The 27,750-nt window shown below is 56.5% G+C and overlaps 1 protein-coding gene and 1 long non-coding RNA gene across 5 annotated transcripts in view; one reads left to right on the top strand and one right to left on the bottom strand.

Moving 5' to 3' along the window:
- The window catches only part of LOC130141888 (paired box protein Pax-5-like), a 151,708-nt gene extending 128,600 nt beyond the window's left edge, over nt 1-23,108 (bottom strand). The window contains exons 1-6 of one of the 4 annotated variants that reach the window (XM_056323181.1): nt 21,510-23,105; nt 18,332-18,443; nt 14,057-14,222; nt 9,347-9,544; nt 5,316-5,380; nt 3,246-3,374 (exon numbers count right to left, since the gene is read on the bottom strand). In XM_056323181.1, the coding sequence (XP_056179156.1) occupies nt 3,246-3,374; nt 5,316-5,380; nt 9,347-9,544; nt 14,057-14,222; nt 18,332-18,374 (601 nt within the window). In that variant the 5' untranslated portion in view covers nt 18,375-18,443; nt 21,510-23,105. Of the gene's footprint in view, nt 1-3,245; nt 3,375-5,315; nt 5,381-9,346; nt 9,545-14,056; nt 14,223-18,331; nt 18,444-21,509 lie in introns of all 4 variants that reach the window. The other 3 variants (XM_056323179.1, XM_056323178.1, XM_056323180.1) reach the window with 3 other exon arrangements.
- A 1,731-nt stretch (nt 23,109-24,839) lies between these two features.
- LOC130142110 (uncharacterized) lies at nt 24,840-26,817 on the top strand. The gene is made up of 2 exons (XR_008819297.1): nt 24,840-26,123; nt 26,271-26,817. It is a non-coding gene; the product is annotated as an uncharacterized LOC130142110 (long non-coding RNA).
- Nucleotides 26,818-27,750: the final 933 nt, after the last annotated feature.

Here is a 27,750-nt window from a genome sequence, read left to right as displayed (position 1 = left end):
TGTGGAGGGTGTCCTGCTCGATTTGCTTCTGACAGCGTTTCCTGCCCGTCTGCAGTATTTGCTGCACGCAGCCTTTTGCCCTAACGAGCTGCACCTCCACGAGGAAGGAAAACAGACCGACTGGTCTAGCAAAGCCTGTGTCCCTTAGAGGAAATGCTCTTACCCTCCGTGCCATCGTGGCTGCACCCAAGCTGAGCAGTGGAGCGGTGCCCACGCTTGTCCCTGCAGCAGCTGGCATCACCCCCACACACATGCTCCCCTCGCTCCAGGGGGGGTGAAAAGGCTTAGAAAGGAGCAGCGGACACAGTGTGCCTCTTCCAGAGCACGGAGCTGTCGTGGAAGCCAAGCCCTGGGCTTTGCCTTGCTTTGATGGAGAGACGCTGGAGGGACAGCACCAGCTTACGATGAGACCTCAGGGGGAGAGCCACGTCCTGTGCCTCTGCCACGTGCGCTTGTTCCAGGGTCCCTCTCGGGTGGGGTGGCATGAACATGCCAGGAGCATCGCTCTGTTGGGCTTAAGCCCTTCTGCCAGTTCCCCAGTACCTGCAGAGCTCTGCAGCCCACAGGGCTTGGGGAGAGAGGAGCGAAGGGGGAAGGAGGGGTGGGCTCTGCAAAACAGGGCGATTGCTGCCCAGCAGCTTCTGCTGCTCGAGGCTGCAGTGGCCGACTGTATCTCTCTGCCTTGTTACAGAGCAGCCTGCTTCTTATGTCAGTCTCCAGTAGCATGTCCTTTAACCCCAAGCGAAAGGAACCGATCCCCCACGAAGGCACATCTGCTCGAAGTCCGTATTACAACAGGGGAAAAAAAAAAAAATGACACCTTCAGCTATATAAACCAATAAAGACTGTATGATTTGGTTTGCCCCTGTTGCTACCCAGCGAGCTCCCCACTGGGTTAAAGACTGGGGACATCTGCTAAAAGAATGGCAAGAGTGAGGAGAACGAAAACGAAGTCATGAATCACACCGAGCATGCAGCTGGAAGCTAGCGGGGCAAGTCCACCCCACTTCGCTCCCTGGCCAAGGGGAGCCAGGACCACAGGACAAGCGCTGCACCGCTCAGGGCTCCGAGAGATGTACACAGGGAAGTACGGCAGCGGGCATGCACCTTTCAACAGCTACCGAGAAACAGCACGAGATCGCAAGAGACGCTGCGAGGTGGTGTAGTCTCTTATCAGCTCTCCAAAGTCAGGCAAATGGTAAAGTTAACTCTGCCCCCTTGTGCATCTGCATCATGATACAGGCCATAATTAGATGACGTGCTTCCCTTCCTCACGTTAGAGGCTAGCGTGTGTGACCCACCTCTCCATCACCTGCAGCACTGGAGCTTGGGATGGCTCCTTGGGCACCTTGCGCCCACCCATGCAGAGGCACCTTGTGCTGAGCAGGAAGGGAGGGGTTATGGACCCCCCCGGGGATCCCATCAAACAGACAAAGGTGTCGAAGTATCTGTTTAATACTTCGCCCTTCCAAATCTGTAGCCCTGAGCCTATTACAAAAGCAGTTTAAATGGTCTGCTGAGGACAGCATTACTGTCCAGCTTATGCGCTCGAAAATCATGAGTCATCCTGCCAAAACAATGCGGTTGTTTTAGAAATCACGTGCTCCCTTCTCAATGTGAACTGGCAAAAGCTGGGGAATTTCTCAGCTCTGCTTCAGCTCTTCCCAAGGAAATATTTCATTCTTTGCTCTACCATTAAACCAGAGCCTTCTGTAATCACAGGAACCAGTGCCTCAGGACAGGGCTGTGACAGAGCCATGTGGTTTCAACACAGATTGGCCTCTCTCCTGAACTGGCTGATAAAACAGAAAATTCTACCCTACCTGTTTGAACGCATGTATTTATCTATGCACCTGGGGCCTTGATTTGGAAAAAAATACCAGACGTACAATCGCAGAGTTAAGTAACAACAACGGCATACTCAGCAAGTACCTGAACAGAGCGAGTTTTCCACGCCCAACATCGGTCCAGTCCCCCCAAGGTTGAAATTGGCCCCACAAACCTCTTGAAGTTTTTCCCCCAGTTGAAGTAAAACAAGCACTGCTCCATGACCTGACTGGGCACTTCCACCAGTGCAGCCAGACACCCAACCCTGTTTGCACAGCTCCTGCGCCAGGCTGCTTGCCCCATTTCAGCCAGCCTTCCCCACCGCTTCAATTAATGCCGCTACGGCTTCTGCCCACTTGCTTGCCCATGACTCCATCCCTGTGTGGCCAGGCAGTGGCGGGGGGGGCGGGGCACAGGGAGCACAGGGATGCAGCCCCACGCTGGCTGCAGCGCGGCGCTGGACCCACACGCACAGCACAGGAGCCAGGGACCACAGCTGCTTCACAGCAAGGGGCAGGAGCTTGACCAAGCAGGCAGGACAGCACCACCCCTGCCAAGCACAAATGGGACCCCCAGCCCACCGGTGCTGCCACAGGGTGGGCAGCCATCCCTCCTCCAGGTGCTCTCCACAGCCCCAACCACAGCATCCCCACCAAGGCTCCGGTGTCCCCTCTGCTACTGCAAATGTGTCCACGGTCACGGCCTCAACTCGCCTCCGTAAGCCCTTACTAAACAAAAGGGAAGCTCTAGGTTAAAGGCGCTTTCATAAGGCACCAACACAGAATTTTTCCTCTTTTCCCTTCTCTCCAAAGCAGTGCTTCCACCAGGAAACTACCCAGGACGCAGAACAAAAACAGGACCAGAAACCCTGCAGGATCTGAGGAGCACTGGCAATACCCAACCCCAACCAGACCATGCTCATTTCCACCTCTGGACCGACAAAAAGCATCCTGGTGCCAGGGGGACCTGCAGACCAGCAGACAGCTCTGCTGTCAATTGTCTGTCTCTTTTTGGATGGAGATGCCTCCCTGACATTCTATGTTTCAAGTAGCCACAGAGTCAACACATTGGTGACTCTTCCCTTTTTCTCTGGCAGGAGGGAGATGTTCCCCACTCAGGAGGAGGGTCTGGTTCAAAACTGACACACAACCTACGCTTTCTGAAACACACAGACAAGCCCCTGCTCTTCGGAGAGGTCCTGCCTCTGGCCACCAGTTCATGCCAAACATCCCCAGCTTGGCTGTGACCTTGCTAAAGGCCAGCCAAAATAGGACCAAACCCCACCGCAGCAGACGGTGATGGGGGACATCCACGGTTCCATCGCATCACATGCACAGAGCATCTGCCCCGGTCCCATCCCACCCCTCTTGGTCATGCAGTGGTGCATGCCCCCCTGACTAGAAAACAGCTCCCACTACCTTCATCCCGCTTGCGCTTGTTGCTCTCAGTGCCGGGGGAGGCGATTCCCAGGATCCCGCTGATGGAGTAGGATGAGCCAGCGGAGTCAGTGCTGACGGAGGACACCTGGGTGACGGACCCCGTGGAGGCTGCAAGGCAAGGCCAGGCGGTCAGCGGGCAGGACAACACGAGCGCGAGCCTACCCAAAAGCCAGCAGCACCCACAGCATGACCAAGGTGGGCTGGGACTCTGCCGGCCACCGTGGCCCCCCCCGGCTCTGGAAGGACCCCAGTCAGCCCAGCCTAGCCGCGTGCTGCAGCAGCCCTGTGCAGGGGTGGGAGCAGGAGCATGGGCACCCATCACCCCTCTCACAAGGGGCTGGGGCCATGCGCTGCGGGATGGGCGATGCTCTTCTTTAGCAGTTGGTCGCCCCATCCTGAGCGTGGCACGGTGGGAAGGCGCGTTGCTTGGGCCAGTGGATGCTGGCAGACAACACACCAGCCTTGCCACTGCAGCAAGGCAGACGGAGCAGGGAGAGGAGCGTCCCCAGCAAGGTCCCGGGGCAGGAACCTTGCGGGAGCAGAGCAGCCTGCGCTCGCTATGCTTGGTTTGCTGCCTGCATCCTGCTGGCCCAAGCCACCAGGCTCCAGCCAGCGAAGATCCCCAGAGACATCTGGGGTTGCCCAGGGATGGCCAGCTGTGTGCTACACAGCTGGAAAGGCCCTGAGGCTCCTCGAAATAGGAATTAAATCCACTTCGCTTTGGCAGAGCCCTGAGGAAAGGGTGCGAGCTGTGCCCAGCCAAGGTGGGGGTCACTCATCACGGCTGGCACAAGCCAGGACGCGCTGGCCAGGGGTGCAGATGCTGTGTCCACATGATGCTGCGGGAACCCGAAGCTGCGCGGAAGCAGGCAGAGGAGGGAGCACTGCTCTCACCTCCATAGCTCACAGGCTGAGCCTGCGCTGGCACAGCCCCGCCAGCCCCAAAGCATGGGCTGGGGTCCACTGCAGCACCACACCCCCAGCCAAAGCCCACAGGGAGCAAACCTGCGTCTGGAACCGCTGCTGCCTCTATCAACCCCAACTTCTGAGAAAGTTTTCTCTTCTCTGCCTTCGTTTTCCTCAAGGAGAGGCAGCCTTTAAGCCATCACAGGGAAATGAGGGATGCTTTCCCCTCCAAGAGTCTTTTGGCATTTCCCAGGGGGAAAGGCTCAGGACATGGGGCTGCAGCGTGATTTCTCTGACAAGCCCGAAGAGTTCATGCAGCTCTGTGCCCACGCTCTGGGTCTCAGTGCCAGCCCACCCTCGCCAGGGAGGGAGCAGCAAGCACTTCCCCATTTCACAAGCGCCACTGTAAAAGCAGAGGGGAGCCAGGGCCCCCATCCCACCCCCCCTTCTGCCTACCCATGCCCTGGCAGCTTTCACAGAACTAGAAAGTATCCCTGAGCCCAGACTGAGCCCCTCCATCCCTGCTGCGGTACGGCAGAGCAGTCCCCCCAGAAAGACACCGTCAAACTCACGAAGGGCTGCAGATGCCGCAGCAGACGGGCCACCCCTCCCAGGGACCCCCTCTGCCAGCATCGCCTGCCACGGGGCACAGCGTTGCTGGTCTGTGGCTGAAATAAAGTTTTGGAAAGTTTTGCTTCACTCAAGACTGCAAGTGCACAAAGAATTACGGAAGGAATGGTTGATAGATGAAAAAAAACACATTCAAAACTACTTACTGACTAATGATGCAGAAAATGTTATGAATAAGTATCCCTTTCTTGATTTATTACTTTAATTATCTGACATTCTATAGACCCCCATTAGTGGGGGTTTTTTGGTTTAGATTTCAATTTTCTGTCTCATGGTGAAAGCTATTTATCATAATAATCAGTAAAATTCAAAACCTTTTAGCAGTATTTATAAAATTCATTTACTATGTTCAGCCCTTGGAGAATGACAAAGAAGGCGCATTAGCACGTGTGCTGAAGTGTTTTATGCAGAATTATCTGTCCATAAGAATGATTAAAAGTTCTTTAGAATATTTGTTATCCATTACACTATTTTTTTAATCTTAAAAAAAAAAAAAAAATAAGTTCTCCTTACCTATGCTGTGACTGGAGGCTGGGACCTGCTGATTGGGTGGCTGCTGCACCTTCGTCCGTATGATCCTGTGCGCAGTTGAAAAGAAATGACTACTTAGCATTAAGCACGCAATTGCAGGGGGCATCAGACACTTTTTTTTTTTTTTTTTTTTTTTTTTCAGTTCAGGGTACCTGCATGAACGCGAAAATGCCTTTCCGCTAATTATCCCTTCATCATCCGCTGCAAGATCAAAGTTTGGCAGGTCGACTCACGGCCATGTTTTTGTCCCCGACCCCTGTTATTAGGGATACTGGGATGACTGCGTGCTCCTCAGGATGCTGCAGTGTTTGGTGCTTCAGTGCCTTTAAGGGCCTAGTCCTTATCGCCCAGGAAAGGACATCCAGAGCTATTTGGGCACCTGCTGGGACCAGCACCCCCTCCTCAGGGGGCTGGACACTTCTGAGTCCCAGCAGGCTGCGATGTGCACCCTTGGGTGCTGGGATCCATTTAAAAGGCTGTCCCTAGACCACCCCATGTACAGTACTCACACGGAACATGGGACGCCTGGGAAAAGGACCTGCCTGCCCAAATTATTATTAAAACAAAAATGCGTTGGATTAAATGCAAATTTTAAAAGCTGAATAAACGAACCGTCATCGCTGGGGACAGCCTCTGCTCTAAGGGACAGTGCTGTTAACCAGGAAGAATTCAGAGATGCAGATAAAGTAGAAGGCATGTGTTGTGTTGCAGGACAGAGGGCAGCCGCTAAGCAGAGCTGGGGACATGCAAAACCAAGTGCTTGCCTGCCGATGCACAGCGAAAAAAAGACAAGACAGGGTCTGAAGCACCTCCAGAGACAACACCGCTCTGCCACCGACTGCAGCAGAATTGAAACAGGTATTTCGTTGACGCACGCTGCTTGCTCACCGCACAACTCCTTGCCTGATGCCCTGTTTTTGCAGCAGTGATGCTGCAGTAAACACGTCTCCTCTCTTTGCCTAACAAACTCTTCTTCCATTTCTGCCTGCTGTGGATTTGGAAGTGGCGAAAGGAAGGGAACCGTGAGACGGAGCTGGTGTGGGGGTGCACTCGTGGGGGTGCATTCACAGGGACAAAAAAGTCACCCTGTGAGCTACCACGGGAACGACCACTGCTGACACCTGGCCCCATCCCAGAAGAAGACACACTGCTGTCCCTCTGACAAATATGATGGAGGCTGGCAGGATTTTGGTCTGTTAGTAAGCCATCATCCAGCTGCCAGCCCCAGAGCAAAGCCGCTGGGTACCAGATTATCTTCAGTGGATGGGTCCCCGGCCACGGGCTGCAGCAGCCAACCTGGCATGGGGGTCAGAGGGAGCTGTGCACGCAGCTTTGGTGGGGAAAAGCAGCCGAAGGCATAAGACCCTGTGTGAGCAGGGGTGGAAACAAGCCCCAGCACAAGGCCTCATCGCCATCGTGGCGAGGGCAGTGTGTCCGGAGCCTTCTGACACATAAACATCTTCATCTCTAGAGGGATGGAGAACTGAAGCACTTCGAAGCAGCTGGGCAGCTCTCAGCTTATTTGAGCAAAACTAATCGCAATGATTAATTAAGCCTTAATCACACAGACTTGCTCCTGCTGTGGAAGAGTGGCCTATTATTAATATTAATGAATGTTATTAATTAATAATAATAGTTATTATTCACTCATATGTGGGGGCAGCAGCTCAAATTCATCTGCTAAAAGGCACCCTCAGCAGCAGGGATGTGTTGACTGCACTTCATCCCAGTAGTCCTGACATTCTCCAGAACAGCTCCCATGAAGGGAAGAGCTCAGCCCCAGTGCGTCCCTGTTCCTCAGCAGGGAGGCTGGGGCCGGGGTGGCAGGGTGGCTACTCCACCCTCTCCGCCGCAGGAACGCCAGCTCCTCGGGTTCACCCTCCTTGCTGTGGGACAGGAACCACGCTGTGCGATTTCGGTTGGGTTCAGGTCCATGGGGGCAGGGCAGCCCCGGCTTTGCATCTCGGCAGCGGATACGGGCATCGTGAGCAGGGGTCTGCATCCTTGATGTGTGACATCCCCACCAGCAAAGCCTTGAAGTATACCCTTCATTTTAACCGTGAAGATAAAAACACAGGGACTACAACATGGAACAGGCAGGATTTCGCAGTAAAGCCAAGTGTTCCGACGTGAATTGCAGCTTTCTTGTCATGACAGTTTGGTCCGGGTTTTCAGGATGTGCTCCCGGGCTGGCCAAAACAATTATCCAGGTAAAGAGACTGACTCAAAAAGATTGCTTGTATTTCTAAAAAGGGATTACACACCTTTAAGAAAATTGAAAGATCTTAGCCACGGCCACAAGCAGATGAGAAAGGATGAGATTTCCGGCCAAAAAAAACCACTTTGTGGCGAATTAAGAAACAGGTTTCTAATGCAGTGGCAGTGGGTGTGTGGACATTATCAGTGCAGAACCACACAAGGACACAGCAAGAGGCAGAATATGGAAACTGTGTCAAAACATGACTGGAGGTTACTTGATCTCTCTTTTCCCTGGAGCTATGATTGCCTTTTTGGTAGTTTTTTGGAGGATGCTTGAAGCCCTACTGCACAAACACAGGTCTGCTCACAGGAGCGATGCTTCTCACACGGCAGGGCTCAAGTTGACTTTATGGAAGCAGAGCTTGCCCTCAGTTACCTGAGGTCAGGCAGAGTTGTATTTTCCTTCGGTTTTCCTGCTGTCTACATTATTTCTCAAATCCTTTTTAAAACTGAAAATGCCATGTCCGTAGGGTTACCGCATGCTGATCCGGAGCCTCAGTGAGTCAGGGACTCCCAGGCAGCAGCGAAGGCTCCACGTGAACTGACCCATTTTTGCTCTTAAACACGCAAACGTATGACTCAACATTCTGTTCAACAAGGCAGAGACACCACTCTCCACTAAGGCTGGGAAAGCCACTCCGGCTACTCAAGCGGCAACTCCATGAATGCAAATCAGGTTGGGATAGCCAATAAAAGAATATTGCATCAATTTACTTCACGTCCATGGACACAGATGGGACTTTATAGCTAGCTGCATTCAAGGAATTTGCATTCAATCGCACAAGTGAAAACCATCTCACCAGCGTGGTGAGGTCGAAGCCCGGCGCAGAGCATCCTCTGCGAAAATGAAAGGACTCTGCTTGCCAGGAGTGTGGGTGTGCATGAGGCTGCCCAAGTGCTCTGCCTTCCAAGTATTAATCCCTTATTATCAGTCTGGCAGGGCTGGAGGCATAACAGAGTATTTCACTGGGGCTTTTTTTAACACCGGCTTCAGACATTCTTCGACTCAGAAGGAAGCAGGCAAGGACAGGTGTAACTGGGATAGCAGTAGGTCACTATAGCTCCAGACCCCTCTGTGAGCCCAGTTCTGCCCAGCGAGGTCATGGCAAAACTCCCAAACGTGGAACTGAGTCTCCAAATGAGATTCTCCTGCATTTTTACAAAAGCAATTCAAGGCCACTTAAGTGCGTCCATGTAACAAGCAGACAGCTGAGGCACTTGAAAGCTACCAACCCAATTCTCCCAGTGATGTTCATGCTGACAGTAACGGCCAGCACTGTTCTGGTGCCACCTTCAGCAACACTGAGCAGGCATCAGGAAGACAGAAGTGGTACCTCAGACCTGTGCCTTGGGTTCCCTCCTCCAGGCACCCTGGCCCCCTCTTTCCCCAGGCGACTGCTAGCCCACCCAACGGCCATCTGAGCTTTCCCCGGGGGAAGAACATCCTGCTGAACCCCCACCCCATCAAGCAGAACAAAGGTCTCGTTCAGAGCAAGCACGCAGGATCATCACTGGCAAGGACTGCAACTCACAGACCGAGAAAAGGATGGGAAAGAAGCAAAGGCCAGCTGCAGAACCTGCCCAGTCCAAGAAATGCCCATCACCTGCAACGCTTTGGCTGCCAAGGTGAGCCCACAGCTGCTCCCCAGCCCCAAATGCATCAGGAAACCCAGGCAAGCTGCACTTCTAAATGAGGGTTCAGTGACAGTGCTTCCGAGGAGCATCCCTCCCCGGGATCAGACAGATCTCTTTACCTGTTAATTGAACTGACGCTGGGCACGGTGTCGTTGTCACACACTCGCTCAGCAAGGAGTCTATCCCTGATCTCCCAGGCAAACATGGTGGGATTTTGGCGTTTGTATTCTGCAATTTTTTCAACGACTTTGGGTGTGGCGACCTTTGGTTTTGATCCTCCAATCACTCCAGGCTTAATACTCCCAGTTTCATAATACCTGGGACAACATCCAAAACAAAGCTTTAGTTATCACAAATAGACAGAGAACATGCTTCGAGATTTATAGAGAAAATAATTTCAAGGTAACCAAACCCCAGCAAATCCTAAGATACATCTTCACTTCCACATACACATTTTCTGCCTATGTAGTGCTTTATCACCTAACAGATTAACTTATAGTAATTGGAATTGGGCCTCAAGATACAATATATGTTTTTCTGTAATAGCAAGACAAAAGAAACAATGCAAGATTAAAGGGCATGCCAGGATCCAAAATTAACTGAAAATGTGTGTTATTAATCAGCAGTACCGGCAATAATAGAAACAAATCACACCAAAGACCACTTTTTGTGCTGGACTCTTTTGTAGCAAATTACTGTTTCTACAGAAACTCTCTGTCATTAATATCTACGTCTTGTTATCATTTCATAGCGAAATGAAGTTAGGTACTGTATTTTATTTGCACCTCTGGGATAAACATGCTGCCATAACTTTTTCCCATTTTATGGTTTTAGCACGCATATCACAGTTTTGAGAGTTAAGTGTTTCTCAAAATGCATCCTTTCTAACGTTAACATTTCTAGTAGTTTCAAGCACAGATTTGAAGGACAAGAGTGCTGCCCTTGCTCTGGAGGGGTCCCAACGGTGTGCAGGTCAGCTTATGTGACCACTCCGTGGCCCTTCCTCAGGAACAGCATCCTTACCCACACCAGCAGCTCTGCCGACCACCACGCCAGGAAAGGCAGAGCCCTGGGTCCCTGAACCCACAGCAACCCGCCAGGCTTCTTCACATGTAAATCACACAGGAGGAACTGCTTTGGATAGCATTGCAACAGTATGTCCCAGCTACATCCCACGTCCTACCGACCTCCCCTTTTAATAAACAAAGCTTTGAAAACGCTGCTAAGAGCAGAAGTCATTTTTGATCCCTGGAGGGACGGAAGGCAGACCAAGAAATGAGATTGTGCTCCTTGGCACTGTCAGGAAGCCCAGCACACGAGGCGCTCTCCCAGACAGGCGCTTCTTTATATCTTGTGAATTTTCGCATGACCGCATGAAAAATAAACCCCATGCCTACCTGCCCCACCTGCCCGGACCCAGCACATCCATTCTGTACAGCGCAGACCGTGAGCCTTTCAACCAGACACCCACTGAGCTGCACAGTCTCAGCAGCTTCAACATGTCCACTCCACACTCTGTGCCTGTATTTCTAATCGGGAGCTCAGAAATGACTCCCAAAGAAGAACATAAAGACTGTTTATTAACGTATTTTCTCCACAGCTACTCGACATGCCCAGTACATGGGGAAAAAAAAGCATTCATTCCCCAATCTTTCCAGCGTGAGCAGAACACAAACGGGCTGCGCAGCCAAAGTCTGTCGCATTGTAACATGCAACCACGTTCATGAAATTCCTGCCAGGCTACCAGTTTTCAATTGTTCCAGGAGAGCTCTGTGTGCAGGGCCTTAAATTCCTTTTAAAGAGACCGCTACCGTGGCGTTTGCGTGTTTTCAGATATTCTGGATGCAGGTGTGGACTCCACCAGTCTCCACAAGCCGTTTAAGCAATACTAGTAATGGAAAGCATCAAGTGTCCGAGATGGATTAACCCTCCCGGTACAGAATCGTGCAGTCATTTAGGTGTCCCCAAACACAGCCTAGCCTGAGGGCAGGATTCAGCTCCCCCCATGCTTCCTGAGGACACGACAAAACAATGGTGAACGCAAACCGTAAACCTACTAGAAACTTGCACCCCTGGCCTCAAAACCTTCACCGCTGGCACCTCTCCCATGAGGAGGGTGTAGGAGGACGCCAGACAATACCATGGAATGCTACCAAACAAAAAGTCACAATTTACTTAGCTCCAGTCAAAACATGCAAGTGTTCTGGGGTGCTTCTCTCCAACAGGGCCTCACTGCGCTGTGACATGGTGGCAACTGCCTCACGATGCTGGACAGCCCAGCTGAGCGTCACATCAGCCAGCAGCTCGGGAAGCTGTGGCCGCGTGTTTTCCACAGCTGACTCACTGCTGTAGTTAAGCCATGATGACAAAATCCCTCGCCACCACCGTGCCGCAGCAGTGGCAAGCTCACTGGGGGGTGACACAAAGCCCTTGGTACCCTCTGGCCAGCAAGACCTCCACCCCCAAATCCTCTAACCACTGCCTACGCACCCGTCCTCGCCACCTTGAGCCCTGCAAAGGCACGCGCACACCAGCGGGAGACATGCCTTGAGCGGGAGGATGCAGGATCGGGCCCAGACCCTTCATCCCCTGCAGCCAAGAGGTCTCGCTATGAGGGGGGGACAACCGTCACCCAGCGACGGCACTGGCATCCCCCCCCTCTTCGCCCTAGCAATGACCCTAGGCACAGTCGAAGGGCCCGCTGGCTGCACAGCATGGGCATCCCTGACTCCCGTCTCCATTTTAAAGGCAAGGACAGCCGCAGTTGGCTTCATTTTACGCACATCAGGGCCCGACCCTTTGCTCCCAGCCAGTTCCCCATGCAGGTGAAGAGTGGGCACCCCGGCGTTACCCTCTTCTGAGGGGTGAGTTTCGCTTGCACTGCAACTACCGGTTCCCTGCCCCTGAGTGTTTTTTTAAGGCTGTACCAAAACCTGAAAAATTCCCACCAACAACATTCCAAACGTAAGGATTTGTTATGATTCTCATTTTTTCACGCACACGAAAACACACACACACACAGAGCTGCAATTACAGTGACATTTTACCCACTGTAATTATTAGTTATGAAAATAATGAGCTATGAAATTCCAATTTATTGTTGACAACTTTAATGACAAAGCTCTGGAGCCTCACTCCCAGCTCTATAGTGCAAATATATCTAACAGTAAACCTATGCAAACTACCAAAAGCAAAACCATCAGACATTTGCCTGGTAGGTAAATAAATTGCCTGTTTCTTAGCTGTGCGCTGGTCCTGACAGCGATCAGTGGAAATTCTGGTGCAGCAGAGAGAATCACCAGCCAAGCCATGCCAGCCACGAGCAGGAGCCCATGCCGGCAGCAGATGCAAAGCAATATCCCAGTGAAACAGCCCATGATGGGCAGGCAGGTTTCAGATATGGAAAGTTTTCCTCTCTAGAATAGCAAATGCATCAGCATCCTCAAACCTACGCCGGGAGGAACGCATGTAGCTTGCAGGCAGAACGTTATCCCCCTGTAAATGAAGGCCTGAGAGAAAAAGCGGGGATACTGAGAGCAACCGGCACGCTGGACCACGCGGCTCCCTAAAATCATGCCATGCGGGGCTGTGCGGGCAGATTTCCATTTCCCAGTTAGGGCAAGTACAGGTAGGAGGGGGCTATGGAGAAAAGAGTGCCAAGAGCTACGAAACCTGGGGCCTGTGCTGTGCCAAGTCAGTCTGCTGCTGAACACTTAAATGGCCATTGAAAGATCATAAATGTTGCTAACCCAAGCAGATCCTCTGCATGATACTACCCAAAAAAATTGCTTTAACAGGCTTTGCAGCTATGCTATGTCCAGGAAAGCGAAGTGCGTCAAAATTGGAAAAGAAAAAGATTGTAAAAATGAAAACAGCGAGAGTAAAATGCCAAACAATGAAGTTAACTGTGAAAGTTCAGTAAATAGTTCAGGAATTAACTTTTCCGGATTATCAAGAAAAAGATATTCTAACAAAAAAAAAAAAAATGTTTTCCTTAACATAACTTGCCCAAGTACCTTAGAATACCTGGGGTCCAAAACCCTTTTAACACATATATTTTTTTACAAAAAATATGTTCAGATTTGTTCACGAGATACAAAGAAGCAAGCATGGCATTTTTTACCTGAATCTCTGTCACTTTTTAAAATGAAATCAGGCAAATACATGAATTTAGAGTTTAATTTGCTGTTGCCATAGTGGTTCGAGCAGCTGCAGCCTGAGCAGAGGGCTGCTCCCTAAATAGCCAGAATTAAGATGGTTAACAGTTACTCATGGTGTTCTGTGTTCTAATTAAGAACATATTCCAGCACAAGAGTGCAAAAATATGTTGAATTAAACAGTGGGACAGATTGCAGAACAGCCTGTGGGAATGAATGCATGGCAATGCTGATGCAATATATAAAGGTATTATTGTGAAAAAGAGAGTCCTCTTCAGAAAGCAAAACAAGCAACTTCCACAACTTTTTTTTTTTTTTTTTTTTTCATTTTACTAAAGATGACTCCCAGATTTATTCTACTTCTTCAAAACAGACAGGTGCAGGACATACGCCATATATATAGCAAATATACCCCACATGGCATTTTGCACTTTCTGTTACAATTACCTATGAGAAACCCTGAAAGGGGCAAACCAGACGTATGAATGATGGCACTTTTTTCCCACACCAGGCATATAAAACCACGTGAGCGGTCATGAAGCCCCTCTCCTCACTGGACCAGTTTCCTGAGGTTTCTACTATTGTCCATTTCTTTGCAGCCTTCAATTCAGGGACCGGCACTGACACTTTTTCTCTTGACAGACACAGAAGGATTCATCATCCCCCCTTTACCTGCCAAGTATTTTGCTGACGCAGCCATGGCTGACACGGAGCTGCCGGGAGATGTCACACGGTCGGACCCCTTGGTGGGCGAGCTCCACGATCCTTTGGCGAACCACATCTGGGAGGGGGCGGCCATTCACAAAAACACCCCCCAGCTGATTGACGCCTCCATGTCCTGAAACACACAGGGGAGGGGGGAAAAGGGCAGGAGAAGAAGAGCTGTGTGAGAATTTCAGGGCAGAACCCCCAGACCCAGCACTCCCCAGCGCTGGACATCGTTTCCCCAGCGTTGCTCCGACCTCCGGCTGCTTTTCCCCGGGCGCTGCAGGACCCGACGCGCAGAGGTGGTCATGGCCGCGCTGCCTGCGCCGCCGCAATGCCACTCGCCGGAGGGGAGGACTCTCCTGCCTGAAGGCAGATCGAGCCCCAAGTGGAAAGAAAATGGCCATGGGGAACCATGCAGCCATGCCCAGCTCCCCGCACGTGGGCATCCCAAAACCAGCAGCTGCCCTGGCCCGACTGTGGGCTCCACAGGGGCAGGCCTGGTGCTGCCCCGTGGAGATGAGGCTGCTTGGGAGCCTCTGGTGAGGAAATCGGATGAAAATAAGGCTGGGTGATCGCTCAGACTCCAGGCTATTTACGTCTGAGCACAGAAGGAGACTACCTGAAATGAAATACGTAGGGGTTGTGGGTTTTTTTTTTTCTAGATGCCTTGACTTCATCGAGAAAAAAAAAAAAACAACAACAAAAAAAAAAGCATGATTTCCGCTCTTACAATTTACAGCAGTCTTGGAAGATATTATGATCCCACAAATGAAACATGAACAGTCAGGCAAGCCCGGTATATTATTCCTTTTTGAGCAGATTTGCACTGTTCACCTTTAGCAAGGTGAATCAAGTATCTGGCGAAAACGGGACCCACCTGAATAGGAGTGAAACTGTGTAAAACTCATGAACACGCCATAATCCCACATACCAAGTGAGGTAATTTAATTAACCCTCGTGTTGTTAATCATTCAAACTACTTAGATTACAGAGGAGTGCAGAAGCTGAAAACAAGCAATAGGGGAAATATGGATGCCAATTCCAAAACAAAAATAATACAGAAAATCTATCTGCACAGGGCTTGAATAGGCTGGCAAGCCAAATGCCTCAGTGTTTAAAAGAAAAATTACTATATAGACCTATTTTTATTTAAATGCAGTCATTTCACCATTGATAAACCGCTGTCAAACTTCGCAAACACCTTCTATAACTGTCAGAACACATAATGAAATCCACATGAAGGACATGACTGCTAAAGCCAGCTAAAGCCTGTGGCAAGCAGACAAGTGTCTGCTCTGCCTTCATCAATGCGAGATGCAGACCTCTGCCAGTGGCTGAGCTGACCCCAGGCTCGTGCATCCCTCCTGCAGTCCCAGAGAGCAGGGGAGCAGATCCCGGGCACCGAGGCTGCCTTCAGCCACCCTGCCCAAGGCCACGCTGGGGCTGGGATGAAGCTGCAGCTGGAGCCGGGACAACTCAACGGCAGAGGCGAAGAGGAGCAGCCCCGAAGCGCTGCAGTGAACGAGACCTCGGGCTTCTCCCCTACTAGTGGCTTTGATTGTACAAAATCACGCACAGCGCATTCAATCTGACCGGCAAGGTCCGGTGGTGGAGGTCAGGGAAGGGGAGAGGGAAGAAGAGGAGGAAAGAAGGAAAGGGATGGGAAAGGAAGGAAGGGGAGAGAAGAAAGAGAGAAAGAGCAAGCAAGTGGAAGAAAGCAAAAGAAAGAAAGGAAAGGAAAGGGAAAGAAGGAAAGAAAAGAAAGGAAGCATTAAGACATGTCTTTCCTTAGGGAAAGGGCCGATTCTCACCCCGTAGCTCTCAGCCCCCAGGAGGCCGGCGGAGCCCGGGCCTGCCCAGGCTGAGAGCATCTGACCCTCCAGTCGCCGGGGGAACAAAGACCGGGGCCGCCGCCGCCCCTCCCGCCGGGGGACCCCTCCACAAACCCGCCACCGTCTCGAAAAGCGGCCCCGGCGCCTGGGCCGGCTCCCCGCCCGCTCGGGGTCCCCTTCACCAGCTGCCGCGCTCCCCGGACGACTGCGGCCGCCGGAGTCCCCGTCGGGCCGGGGGACTTCGAGAGGCGAGGCGGGGGGCACGGGGCTCAAGCCCCCGGCCCGCCGCACTGACGGGGGAGCGCGGTCGTTGCGCTGCTCCGCTCCCCCCTCCGCAGCTCGGAGCCCCGCCGCGGAGAGCGGGGACGGGGCGAGAGCCGGAGGCGCTTCCCGGCGGGGGGCGAGCCCGAGGGCGCAGGGGCCGGAGCCCCGGGGCTGCGGCGGGCAGGGAAGCGGGTGTCCGAACGGCGGCCGGTTCCGGGGAGCCGCCCGCGGAGGGGTCAGGGCTGCCCCGGCTGCGTGTGTGTCCCCCCCCCCCCGTCAGCGCCCGGGACGGCGGTGGGCCCGGGCTGTGCCCACGCGGGACGAGGAAGTCGCGGGGACCGCGGGGGTGCCAGAAGGGGCCAAGGTCCCATTCGGGACCGACCGGGCACCGGCCGCCGTGCCCCGGGCTGCGCCGCCGGCCCCGCTCGCCCTGCCGGCGGCAGCCCCCCGCCGCTCCCCGGCTCCCCCGCCCTCCTCCGCCGCGTTTCACCCGGGGTCGCCTCCCCCCTTCCCCCCCCCCCCCCCGACTCCCCCGGGGAGCCGCGGCTCCGGAGATCGTTTGACGGCGAAGGGCCCCGGGGGTTCCCCCGCTGCGGCCGAGGCCCAGATCGAAGACCGGCGTTTTGGTTTGGGGATTTTTTTTTTTTCCCTTCTGTTTTGCCCCGAAATTTCTGCGGAAGGTATCGATTTCCCACGGCTGGCCATAATGCAGGGCGCCGCTGAAACCCCCGCGGCAGCCCCCGCCCAGGGCGTCCGGCCCCCCGCGGGCCCCGGGTCCGAGAGCGCCGCGTCCCGATCGTCCCCCGCGACCGGGCGGGAACGAGTGCCCCGCGTCGCCCCCCCTCCCCCCCCACGCATCCCGCACGGCGGGCTTGCCGTCCGTAAAGTTCGCCTTTAAAAAAAAAAAAAAAAATACATAAATTCAACACACAAAAAAAGCCGTGATAGGGTTCAACGACGGGAGAGAAATAAACGCGGATTTAAAACGCCGTGTTGCGCGGGGAGGAAAGTCCGTTTGCACGGGGGCGGCAGATGCCCGTTACCGGCTGCTATCCCGGCCCCGGATACCTCCCGAAACCGTGTGACGGACGGAGGGAGAAGGCAGCGGCCGGATGAACAGCGATCGAGGCGAAGACGGAGGAAGGGAGATTTCCAGCCCTTATGCTGGTTGGTTTATCTCGCAAACAAATTTCTTTTAGCTAAAAGGCTGCGGCGCACCAGGAAATGAGGTTAGTTCTACCTTAAATTTCCTCGCAATCTTTCGCCGTAATGCAGCGTTTAACTCACCGTGAGAGAAGATGTCATTTCGCATAACACTGTGCTAATGGATAAGTCTTCCCCGACCTCTCAAGCACAACAAATCTCAGGCAAGCCCGTCGCGCACGACCTGTTAACCAGTTCTGCTGCCCGCTCGTCTGCCACCGCGCTGCCCGACGCGGAGCTCGCCACGGGATTGCTACGCTTTTCTTTGGGTGATTAAAAAAAAAAATCAAAAATAAAATAAGAAAGAAATAAAGAAACTCTTCCCTCCAGCCCCACTCCGTGCTCTTCGCATTTTTTTGCCTTTTGTTGTTGTTGTTTTTTTTAATTAACGAATATCAAAATGTTGAAATAGAGAGCATATCGTATAGCAAACTTTTCCGTTCCTCGGAAATACCGGGTGGCTTTCTTCCCACATATTCGATTTAGGAGGAAACAAACAAAAAAAATCCCAAACAACAACAATAAAAAAAATCAACACACAAACAAAACACACACACACATATATATATATATATATACACAAAAGCATGCGTGCATATACACAGACACACGCAGTTAAGCGTGCGTGTGCACCTATCTATGCACGGGAAAATAAACCTCGGACAACCCCTCAGCATCCCGCCGCCGTCCATCCACCGGCAAAGCCACCCCCGACACCCCGCCGGCCTTCCCGAAGGGCCACGGCGGCTACAGGCGGGTGACCCGGGGCCGGGGGGAGGCGGCAGAGCAGCCCCGCGCCCCGGAGCCAGCATCAGCCTCGGACCATCGTTTGTCCGGAGCCCCGGGGCAGGCGGGGAGAGGTGGCCCCGGTGGCCCCGTCCGCGATCGCGCAGGGCCCGTCGCAGCCGTGTCAGAGAAGTTGAACTAGCAGCCTACTTACTATGCATTGCTGCAAACGGGTCGTGCTTACAGTGTATTTCCATCGGAGCGGTCCGGGCCGGGGCGGCCTCGCCGAGCAGACTTCGATTCGCCGGCGGCGCTCGGGTTTGGGGCTGGGGAGAGGGGTGGGTAGGAAGCGCGGGGGAAACAGCCGGAGACCGGAAAAAAAAAAAAAAAAAAGAAGAAAAAAGAAAAAAAAAGAAAAAAAAAGAAAAAAGTAAAGAAAAAATCCCCCAAAAAGGCAAAAATAAATACAAAAAAAAAAGCCCCAAGAGTCCCGCCCGGAGCGGGGTCGCGGTATCCGACAGCACCGGCCGACTGCGGCTCCCCGCGCCGCTCGCCACGTCCGGGGACTCGGGAGGGGAGGGGGGTGAAAAGGGAGGGGGGGGCGGCGAGTAGCGGCCGCCCTGGACTGCGCCTATGCCCCCGGCCGCTCCCCGGGCGGCCACCGGCGAGCCGCAGCACCCGCCTCCCGGCTCCGAGGCGGTGCTGGGCGCGGAGGGGGCGGGCGTCTCGGTCCGGCGACCGGGAGCCCGGCGCTCCCTGCCCGACGGCTCTTTGTGCTGGCGGCACCAGCGGCTGCGCGGCGGCCTGGACGGGCGGCAGCGGGGACGGGCGTCCCGTCCGCGGGGCTCGGTCCCCGGGGCGGCGGCGGTGCGCTCCGCCTGTGCCGCCCCCCGCCGCGCCGCTCGCAGCAACTCGCGGAGCCGGGCGGGGCGGCGGTGGTGCGAGGGGAGCGGCGGGGGGAAGGTGTGCGAGAGGGCGGGGAGCGGGGCGGGGGCCGGGCTCGCCTCGCCTCGCCGCGGCCCCGCGGGACCGAGGCGCCCCGTCAGCGGCCGCCGTCCGACCTGGGGAGCCGGCGCGGCGCGCCCATCCCCATCGCCGCCGCCGCCGCCCGCCGGGCCGCGGGGCCGCCGCCGCCGCCGCCCCTCCCCGCTCGCCGTCGGCCTCCGGGCTCGCCGGGGCGGCGCGGCGCCTGGCTGGCTCGGGCGGTGCGCCCGGCGCGCTGCCGGCCCGCGGCGGGCGGCGGGGGTTGTGGCGGGCGAGGAGGGCGGGGGCGGGGGCGGGCCGGCGCGGGGGCGCGCGGGGCGGGGCGGGGGGCTCCGCCGGTTGCCGCGGGCACCGCCCCGGGACCGCGCCCGCCGCCCCCCGGCCTCGCCCCGCGACCGGACTGCGCGGCTCAGCGCGCCCGCGGAGACGGCGCGGCGGGTGGCGCTTCAGCACCGCCCGGCTGGACAGCGGCGGGCCGGCAGCGGGCGGCGCCCGCCCGTCACTCACCGCCCCGGCCAATCGCAAAAGTTAACTTGACGGCGCCCCGTATTGGCCGCCGGGCGGCGCCGACGGCCATTGGCGGGAGAGGGGCCAATGGGGGCGGGGGGCGTGGCTGCACGCCCCCACTGGGCGGTGCAGGGCGGAGGCTCAGCCATGCGAGACCGTGGAGGGAAGGGGGAGGGCTCCGGGGGGGCGGGCCCCGCCTCCCGGGGCCGTGGGCGCGGGACCCCCGACGGGTGGATGGAGCATCCCAGGGCTGGGGGATCCTCGACGGCGGGACGGCGCGTCCCGCGAACGCGAGTCAGCCGGCAAGCCCGAGGGAGCTTCCCGAGGCTGTCGGTCTCCCCGGCGGCCGGACGGCGCGTCCAGGGGCCGTGTGTCCCCGATGGCCCCCGGCCCCGGCAGCCCGGGCAGTGGGTGAGGACGCAGAAGGCCGCGGGCGGGGGCTGGTGTCGGGGTCTCGGTCTCCGCCCGCCCGCTCCCTCCGCCGTCGCGGCGGGGCCCGACGGCCCTAGGGGGAGACCGCCGCCTCCGGGGCCGAAGGTGTGCCGCTCCGGTCGCTGAAACGCGGGTCCTGACACCCGGTTGCGCCGGCCTCCGCTTGCGGTGGCTGCGGACCGGGCCAGAAATTCAGGGTCTCTTCCCCCTGTCCGCGTCTGTCCCGCCGCGGGTCAGCGTGGGGGCACGGCAGAGTCCAGCCGAGCCACATCCCCCACCCTCGGCCCCGCCGGGGGCCTGCCGCCCCGCCGAGGGCGCCGGAGTCCCGTCTCCCCGGGCAGCCGCCGCAGGGCCGGGGCCGTGGAAGGCGCTGTCTGCCGGCCGCTCCCAGGGGAGCGCCGCCCCCTTCCCCCGCCGCCGCTGCACCCACGGCCCACGTTCTCGGGGCCCCGGCGGCGGCAGGGCCGGGCCGGGCCCCCCCTAGGCGGCGGCGCTGGGCGGGTGAGCGAGGGGCGAGTTTTCGTTGAACGCGAAACTCCCGGGCGCGGCCGTGCAGCCGCAGCCGCCGCCGCGGGGACGGGACGGGACAGGGTGGGGGGTGGAGGTCCGGCCGGGCCGGGAGCCGTCGGGGGTCGACCCTCCCGCCCCCCCGCAGCTCGACGCCTCGACCCGAGGGAGATGTCGGGGTTGGGGCGGGGGCTAGGGGGGGGGCGCCGGCCTGGCTGGAACGAGGAGGGCGGGAGGCGCGGCACCCCCCCCGCCTGGTCTTCATCGGCCTCCCTCCTCCTTCTCCCCCCGCGCGGGGCACCACGGGTGAAGCCTCCCCCCGGACCGACACCCCGCGGGGATGCGGCGGCACCGGCGGTTCCCGCGGCGGGAGAGGCCTCAGGGCGCCGCGCTGCCCGCCCCGGGCTGAGCTGCCGGTACCGCCGCCCCCGGCCCCCCCTCTTCGCCCCCGGCCGCTCCCGCCGCGCGGGGCGTGCGGCGCGCCGCCATGAAATGCTTTATCGATTAAACGATTATTCAGGCGATTTAACTAATAAAAGTCCCCATCGATTGCTTCGGAATTGCATTTCGCCGCTGCGCCGCGAGGCCGCCTCGGCACCCGCACCCACCGCCGGCCCCACGGCCACGCCGCCGCCGCGCTCCCCGCCGGGACGAGGCTCTCCCCGGCCCTCTCGCCGGTCTCCGATACCGACGCCCTCGCTCTCCCGGCCCCAGCCGCGGGGCCGGCGGGCGGACACCCAGGCGGCCCTCGCCGCCGGCGCGAGGCCCCTCCGCGGGACACGGCGGGTCCCGGCAGCCCCCCCCCGCGCAGCCCCGAATGCCCCAGAGGCAGCCGGCCCCGGCCCCGCCGCGCCCGACCCTGCCCCGGGCGGCGGCTCACGCGTAACCGGCCGCGGCGGCTGGTCTCGGCGTCGCCACGGCCCCCCCCCCCACCCCCCCCCGGCCTCTAGCCCGCGTCCCACCTGTGCGGCCAGCCCGGGGGGTCCCGTAGGTTTTCTCCAACTCCATCCCGGGTTGTCGGGGCTTGGGGAGACGAGCAGCGAGAAAAGTTTCCACGTCGTGTTGCTATAGCCTTCCCTTTCCTTCTTTTTTCCTTCTTCTCTTCGTTTCTTTTCTCCTCGTGTTTCCTTGTTTTGTTTTCTCCTTTTCTTTTTTCTTACCTTTTTTCTTTCTTTTCCTTTCTTTTCCTTTTTTATTTTCTCTTTTCCTGTCTTTTCTTTCTTGTCGTCTTTTCTTTCTTATTCTTCTTTATTTTCTTTATTTTCTTCTTCTTATTTTCTTTTTTCTTTTTTTTTTTTTTATTTTTTTAAGGAGCTCTCGCAGGTTGGAATAATTCAACTCTTCCGCTCCCCGCCGAGCTTTTGCAGCTGATCACTGAGCTGAAACTAAACGTTTTAGGTGGAAAAAAGCCTCTGAAGGAACCGTGAAATGATTAAGAAAGTAAAGAGCTCCTCGCCATGTGAGATCATGTCCTGTTCTCTAAAACATCACAAGATGTCCCCAGACGCAGCCAAGAAAACCCAAGAAAACTCTTTGACATCTGTTGTAGCAGGAATCAAAGTTTGCTCGCAGCCAGCCGCCCCCCGAGCGCTCCGGCGGCTGCTGCAGGGCGGCGGCGGCGGCGGCGGCGGTGGCGTAGGCACCTGCCCGCTCTGCCCCCACCCGTCCAACCCCTCACCAACTTTTCAGCAGAACCGACTTCCCCTTCCCGGGCCGGGAGGTGACGCCGCAAGCCCCGGCGCTGCGCTCCCTGCCGGGCCGGGCCGGGCCGCAGCGGGGGCGGGACGGGGACCTGCCTGCCAGAGCCTGGGGGACGGCGGAGACACCCCCGGCGCCGGCATCGCCCCCTGCCCTGCCCTGGCCTTCGCCCCCGGCGGAGGGAAAAGACCTTAAGCCGGGGCGCAGCCCGGGGGCGAGCGGCCCGACGGAGGTGCCGGTGGGGAGGAGGGGGCTGGGCTGGGATTTCCCGGCCCTGGGTGCAGGGGACTGCTGGGGTTCCCCCCACCCCCCGCACCTCCCGTTTGCATGGCGGCCTCCAACCGGTGCCGAGCCGCGGCTGCAGACCCACGGCCGCGTCCCGGAGGCCTCGGCGGCGCCGGTGAGGGCGGGGAGAGGAGATTTCACGAGGCCTGATCGTTCCCAGATTTATTTTTCAGCAAAGCGATTGGGGGGGGAGGCTGTGTTTAAAAAAAGTAACGGCGCGGCTTTTCGCAAGGAACGAAATCAACACCAGCCCCACACGGTATCTGCCGTTAAACCGGGGCCGCCGCCGCCCTGGCCCGCTGGCAGCGATGTCCCCGCTGCCACCCGCGCACGCCCCCGGCCTCCCACGCCGCCGCCAGGTCTCGCTCTCACGGAACCCGCCCAGACGTGAAAACCGCCCGTCGGCGGGGGACCGGCCGGGGTCTGCTGCCCCCGCGGGGGGCCGAAGGGAGGTGGCAGAGCGGCCAGGGGCAGCCCCGCGCCGCGGCCGGCGGGGAAGGAGGGCCGTCCCCGCATGTGGGGAGGCCAGGAAGGTACCGGGGGCTCACGCCCTCCCCCCCGGCGCCCCCTCGTCTCCCCCAGGAGCTAACATGGACGCGGCTCTGCTGCATCCCAAAGCCGTACATCCTTCTCCCGCACATCCCTCCGCTCCGGACGCCGGCGCATCCCAGGACGGGCGACCCGGCTGCCCGGCTGGCTCTACAGCTGGGCCGGCACCGGGCCCACCGGGACCCCCGGCCGCGTGGCCCCGTCCTGCGAGTTTGCCTCTCGCTAAACGCTTCCCTTTTCACCAACGTTTCTTTGCTCTCATTTGCTTACACCAAAATAGCCGGCGGACAGAGCCCGTTTTCCGCTGGTTCTCTCCGAAATGCAGCCGCTGGGTGAACAACCGCTCCGGGGCGGCCCTTCCCCTTGCCGGGGAGGCAGCCCCCGGTAAACCGAGCAAGCGAACAGCAGACACCCCCCCTCCCCATCCCCTCCAGATGCTCTTCTCTCCCCCGGCCGCGGCAGCAGCGAGGAATCCCGGCAGCGCTTCTCCGACCTCACGCAGGGAAACGAACGAAAAACATTTTATTGTCCCAAGAACAGGCCGCGGTGCTCCCGCCCCCCCACCCGCCTCGGCATCGCAGCCGCCCGCCCCGGCGCTGCCACACCGGGCCCGTTGCCCTCGGGGACCGCGGCATCCCGCCATGTGCGGGCCTGGCTCCGCCGCCGGGACCCGACCAGCCTGGGCATCCTCACCGCCGCCGCGGGGCGGGGGGACCGGGGGCAGCGTTTGGGGCCAGACTTGCGCTCCTCCGTCCCAGGGCACCCCCGGCACTCCCGAGCCTGACCGAGGGAGGGGTTTCGGGCGGGGGGCGAGAGCCGTGCCCCGCCAGCAGCCAAGGGAAGCTCTTGCTGTGCCCACCCGCAGTGGGGGTCCCGCCACTTGGGCGGGTGCCCCCGGGAAAATGCCTCTGGCTCCAGCAGCAGCAGCAACTTCTGCAAGGGCGTGTGAAATGCAAAGTCGCACCGTAGATGGAACCCAGCCCCAGCCCACCGCAGAGCCCACCACGTTTCAGAGTACTGCCGTGCTTTCTGTGCGCGCGGAGAGGCCGCTGAAGACACAGCGGGGAGAAGGAAGAAACCACAGCACGGCAGAATTATTTTTTTGTTGAGAGTTTTCCAAGGGCGGTTGTTGTTGCCTGCCCTCTCCAAAACGACGAGAAGATCATCAGCCCTGACCAATCTTTTGTGCTTTTCTTTCTGATGCACAGCGTGAGGAGGCAAGAGGGTGACCCCCACCCTGCAGGCACACCAAGGAGCCGGGTGCTGCGCAAGGTTCGGATCACCGGCAAAACACCTGGAACCGCTGGAGCAAAGCATTCGCATCGCCTTGCCACCCTGGGTACCAGCCTGCTCTGGTCCTGGGGCGTCCTCCTTTTCCCGAGGCAAGGGGAACCATGATTCTGGGGGAGCGGAGGGGCAGAGGGTTGCACAGAGCATCCGAAGCCCCACACCATCTTTACAGTTAACAGTTTCCTCACATTTCTGTTAAACACACCAACACCAAATGTGAAAGAGGGAGAGCGCCACTACAAATGACCCACCTGCCCCTCAGCCTAGGCAGGACTAGTAGAGGGTAGGGGGTGTTACTGTTTTAGAAATAGCCGCTGCTTCCCAGTGGTACCATCGTCTCTTTTCCCTCTAATGTCTGTCATTTCAAATTGAAAATATGGGAGATCTAGTGGTGACTCCGGCCCAGTATGTTCCCAGGGATAAAAGTGAACTCTGAGATGGGTGTGACACTTAGGCTGTAGGAACGTAAAACGTGTTAGATGGGCAGTCCTGTAAAGCTGAGAGCACTTGGGTGGCATAATCTGATATCCAGGGCCCTCTTCAGAGAGCTGTCCACAGGAGGCCATTGGGAAATGAGGTTTGAAGGATGAAAGCATGGAGAGGAGGCATCCCATCATCGTCAGAGTTTGCTGGGGCAGCCCATGCGGAAGAGGTGCTCTGTCCCCATGGATGATGTGCTAACAATGGGAAATTTATTAGGGAGAGACATTGCCAGTCTTGTCAGCGCTCCGTTTCCCAGCCTGGTCAGTCCATCAAGGGAGCAAAGCCGAGGGGCACAGCTGGCAATACCAGTGGGGTTTATTTTTGAGTGCGAAAGGAGGGCAGGAAATGCTGAAAGACTTCTCTTTTTCAGTCAATGTGCATTATTACTTTTGCTCTCCCCTCCCTTAACACTACCTGCTGTCTCAGAAAGTTGCCACTGGTCGCACCAGATGGCAAGTGGTGCGCTGGGGGTCCTCGCTGGGCGTATTTAGCAGAGAGCCCCTGGCATCCTGCTGCAGGAAGCACCAAGGCAGGGTGAAATGCTTTTCTGAAAAGGCTGCCCGCGACTTTGCTGTACCGCACCCTGAAGGCTGCTCCTCACCACCGTTTCTGCACCTCTGAGACTTTTATTCTCCATTCCACAGCCTTACTTATTACTTACTTACTTACTTACTTACTTACACAGTGGCCTGGACCTGCATTTTCACTGATAAATTTGCATCTAAGCAGAAGCCCAACCCAGTTTATCAAAACAATGAATAGCCCAAACCTGTTTTATCAGTCTTTTGTGGAAGGGTTCAGGGACGTAGCAAATGCTTCAGTCCCCTCAGTCACTTTCACTGATCTCAAGTGTGGTTATTTTGATAGTTAAGACACGGTCTTAAAAGTCAACTTGGCAGAACTTTCTGCCTGGTGACACGGTTACATGCGCAGCTGAAAACGAGCCAGCACCCGAGGGAGGTCAAGCCACACCAGATGCTGGCTTCTACCTCTTCCTGAGAGCCGTGTGAGAAACCCCACCGTATCCTCTGACATTACTGCAGTGACGTGGTACAGTGAGGGCCTGGCCTCCCAGGAGCGCAGCACGGCTGGACTGCAGAGCTCGGGCTTCCCCAGGCCCTGCATGACAGCTCCTCGGCCGAACCCAGCGGAAGAGCGTGACACAAGGCACCACCGGCAGCAGAGCTGGTACCCTGCAGCCAGTGGGATCCAGCCTGGCAGGATGCTCGGGAAGGCAAAGTGCTTGTTCCAGAGGCAGTGGCGGAGGTGGGGTGAGTGCTGCTTTTGGGACCGGAGTGCAGAGCAGAGGGAACAGACCCTCAAAGGCTGCGGTGCCTGGGCATGGAGAGCAGCTCCCACCTTGCCAGCAGAGCTGCAGCCAGGCGCCGGGAAGGGTTGCTGATCCCTTTGCCACATAGGAAACCCCAGGAGGTGCAGCAGCACGCCTGGGGAACGCGCAGGTCCGGCCAGAGCACAGAGCAGGAATCGGATCCGTGCAGCTGCAGGTCAGGGGCCTCGTGAAAAAGCCCCTTCGAAGTCCAGACTTTGTCACCAAGCTCGGACTTCAACAGTACCCCTGGGGCACCTGGCAAGCGGCATGTCCCGAGGGGCAGGCTGTAACGGAACTTCTGCATTAGGCAGAGCCGACAAGCTTGCTGCGGGGCTGCCGTCTTGCTTGAAGGAACAGCTTGCTCACTTATAAGCCCTGCTTCCTTCTTTCTGAATGCATCCTCCTGTGGATATTTTGAAAAGAGGGGCCCATTTCAGCCACGCTGTGAAGTAAAGAGACCAAGAATGAAGATCTTTTTTTACAGGAGATCTAGCTGGAAAGTGATCGACTCTCCTTATACAATGCTTGCTTTTCCAGCCTCTCTCTAGAAAGCCAAGAACAAAAAATTCAACCCAAGTTCATCCTGTGCTGTAACTTTTGTGTTTGCTGCTATTAAAATGCTGAAAAAGGTCAAATTGATTCCTTTGCTTTGACGCTTGCTGGGAGAAGAGGTAGATTGGAAAATAGGAAGTTAAATCACTGAATAGTCGGCTACCAACAATTACCAGTGAAGAGGAAAATACAGCTGATTAAGTGAGCCCTTTGCTAGACGTTAAAGTGCCCAGAAAACGCAAGCAGGAGACAGGAGGTTAGAGAAATCTATGGCTTTCTCAAGGCTCAGAAGGAGCCATACCCAGGGTATTAACTGTTATTTTTTCTAGATTAGGTGTCGTGTTAATATCCGCTTCACACCTATTGATTGAAAAAAAGGGTGGTGGGTCACAGCCTCCAAACACATAATTAACTGTAATCAAATAAACGGCCAAGATCAGAAACCGGGCAGCATTCAGAGTCCAGCTTTGTCCAGAATCTCTCTAGGTCAGGTGTTTAATACCTACAGGAAAACACAGTACAATATTCTCCTGCTTCTCCTTGGCTAGATAGTTGATGGTCGAGTAAATACATCTCTCAGTTGACATGCTGCCACATACACAAATAGATGCCACTGTAAAACCTAGCTGCCAAAGGATTTTTCATCTCAACATCTTGCGCTTCTAAAGAGATCTCAAATTTTCCCGAGAATATTTCTTAGATACATCAGAACACATGCTTTAGGTAGGTGTTTTAACCACCACCTTTCAATGGCTTGCAGAAAGGTTTCCTTTCACAGTTTTAGGAACCATGCCAGTACTTGCAAGAACATTTAAATATGTATTTTATCACGCTAATCACCAGAGTTTTTTATGCAGCAAGAGCTATATATTTATGGCAGATATTTAAAGGAGCAGAGTGGATGAAAATGTTTGTACATGTCCAATCCTCAGGCCACACTGTTACAACCCAGCACCAGGCTTGCTTGGACACCAGCAAAGAGCAAATGACATTGGCTGGGCCCTAACAGAGGTGGT

The sequence above is a fragment of the Falco biarmicus genome, chromosome W (genome assembly GCF_023638135.1).
Source record: "Falco biarmicus isolate bFalBia1 chromosome W, bFalBia1.pri, whole genome shotgun sequence".
Lineage (NCBI taxonomy): Eukaryota > Metazoa > Chordata > Aves > Falconiformes > Falconidae > Falco > Falco biarmicus.
Note: the sequence above shows the minus strand (reverse complement) of the source record. Positions and strands in the feature narration are given on the sequence as shown.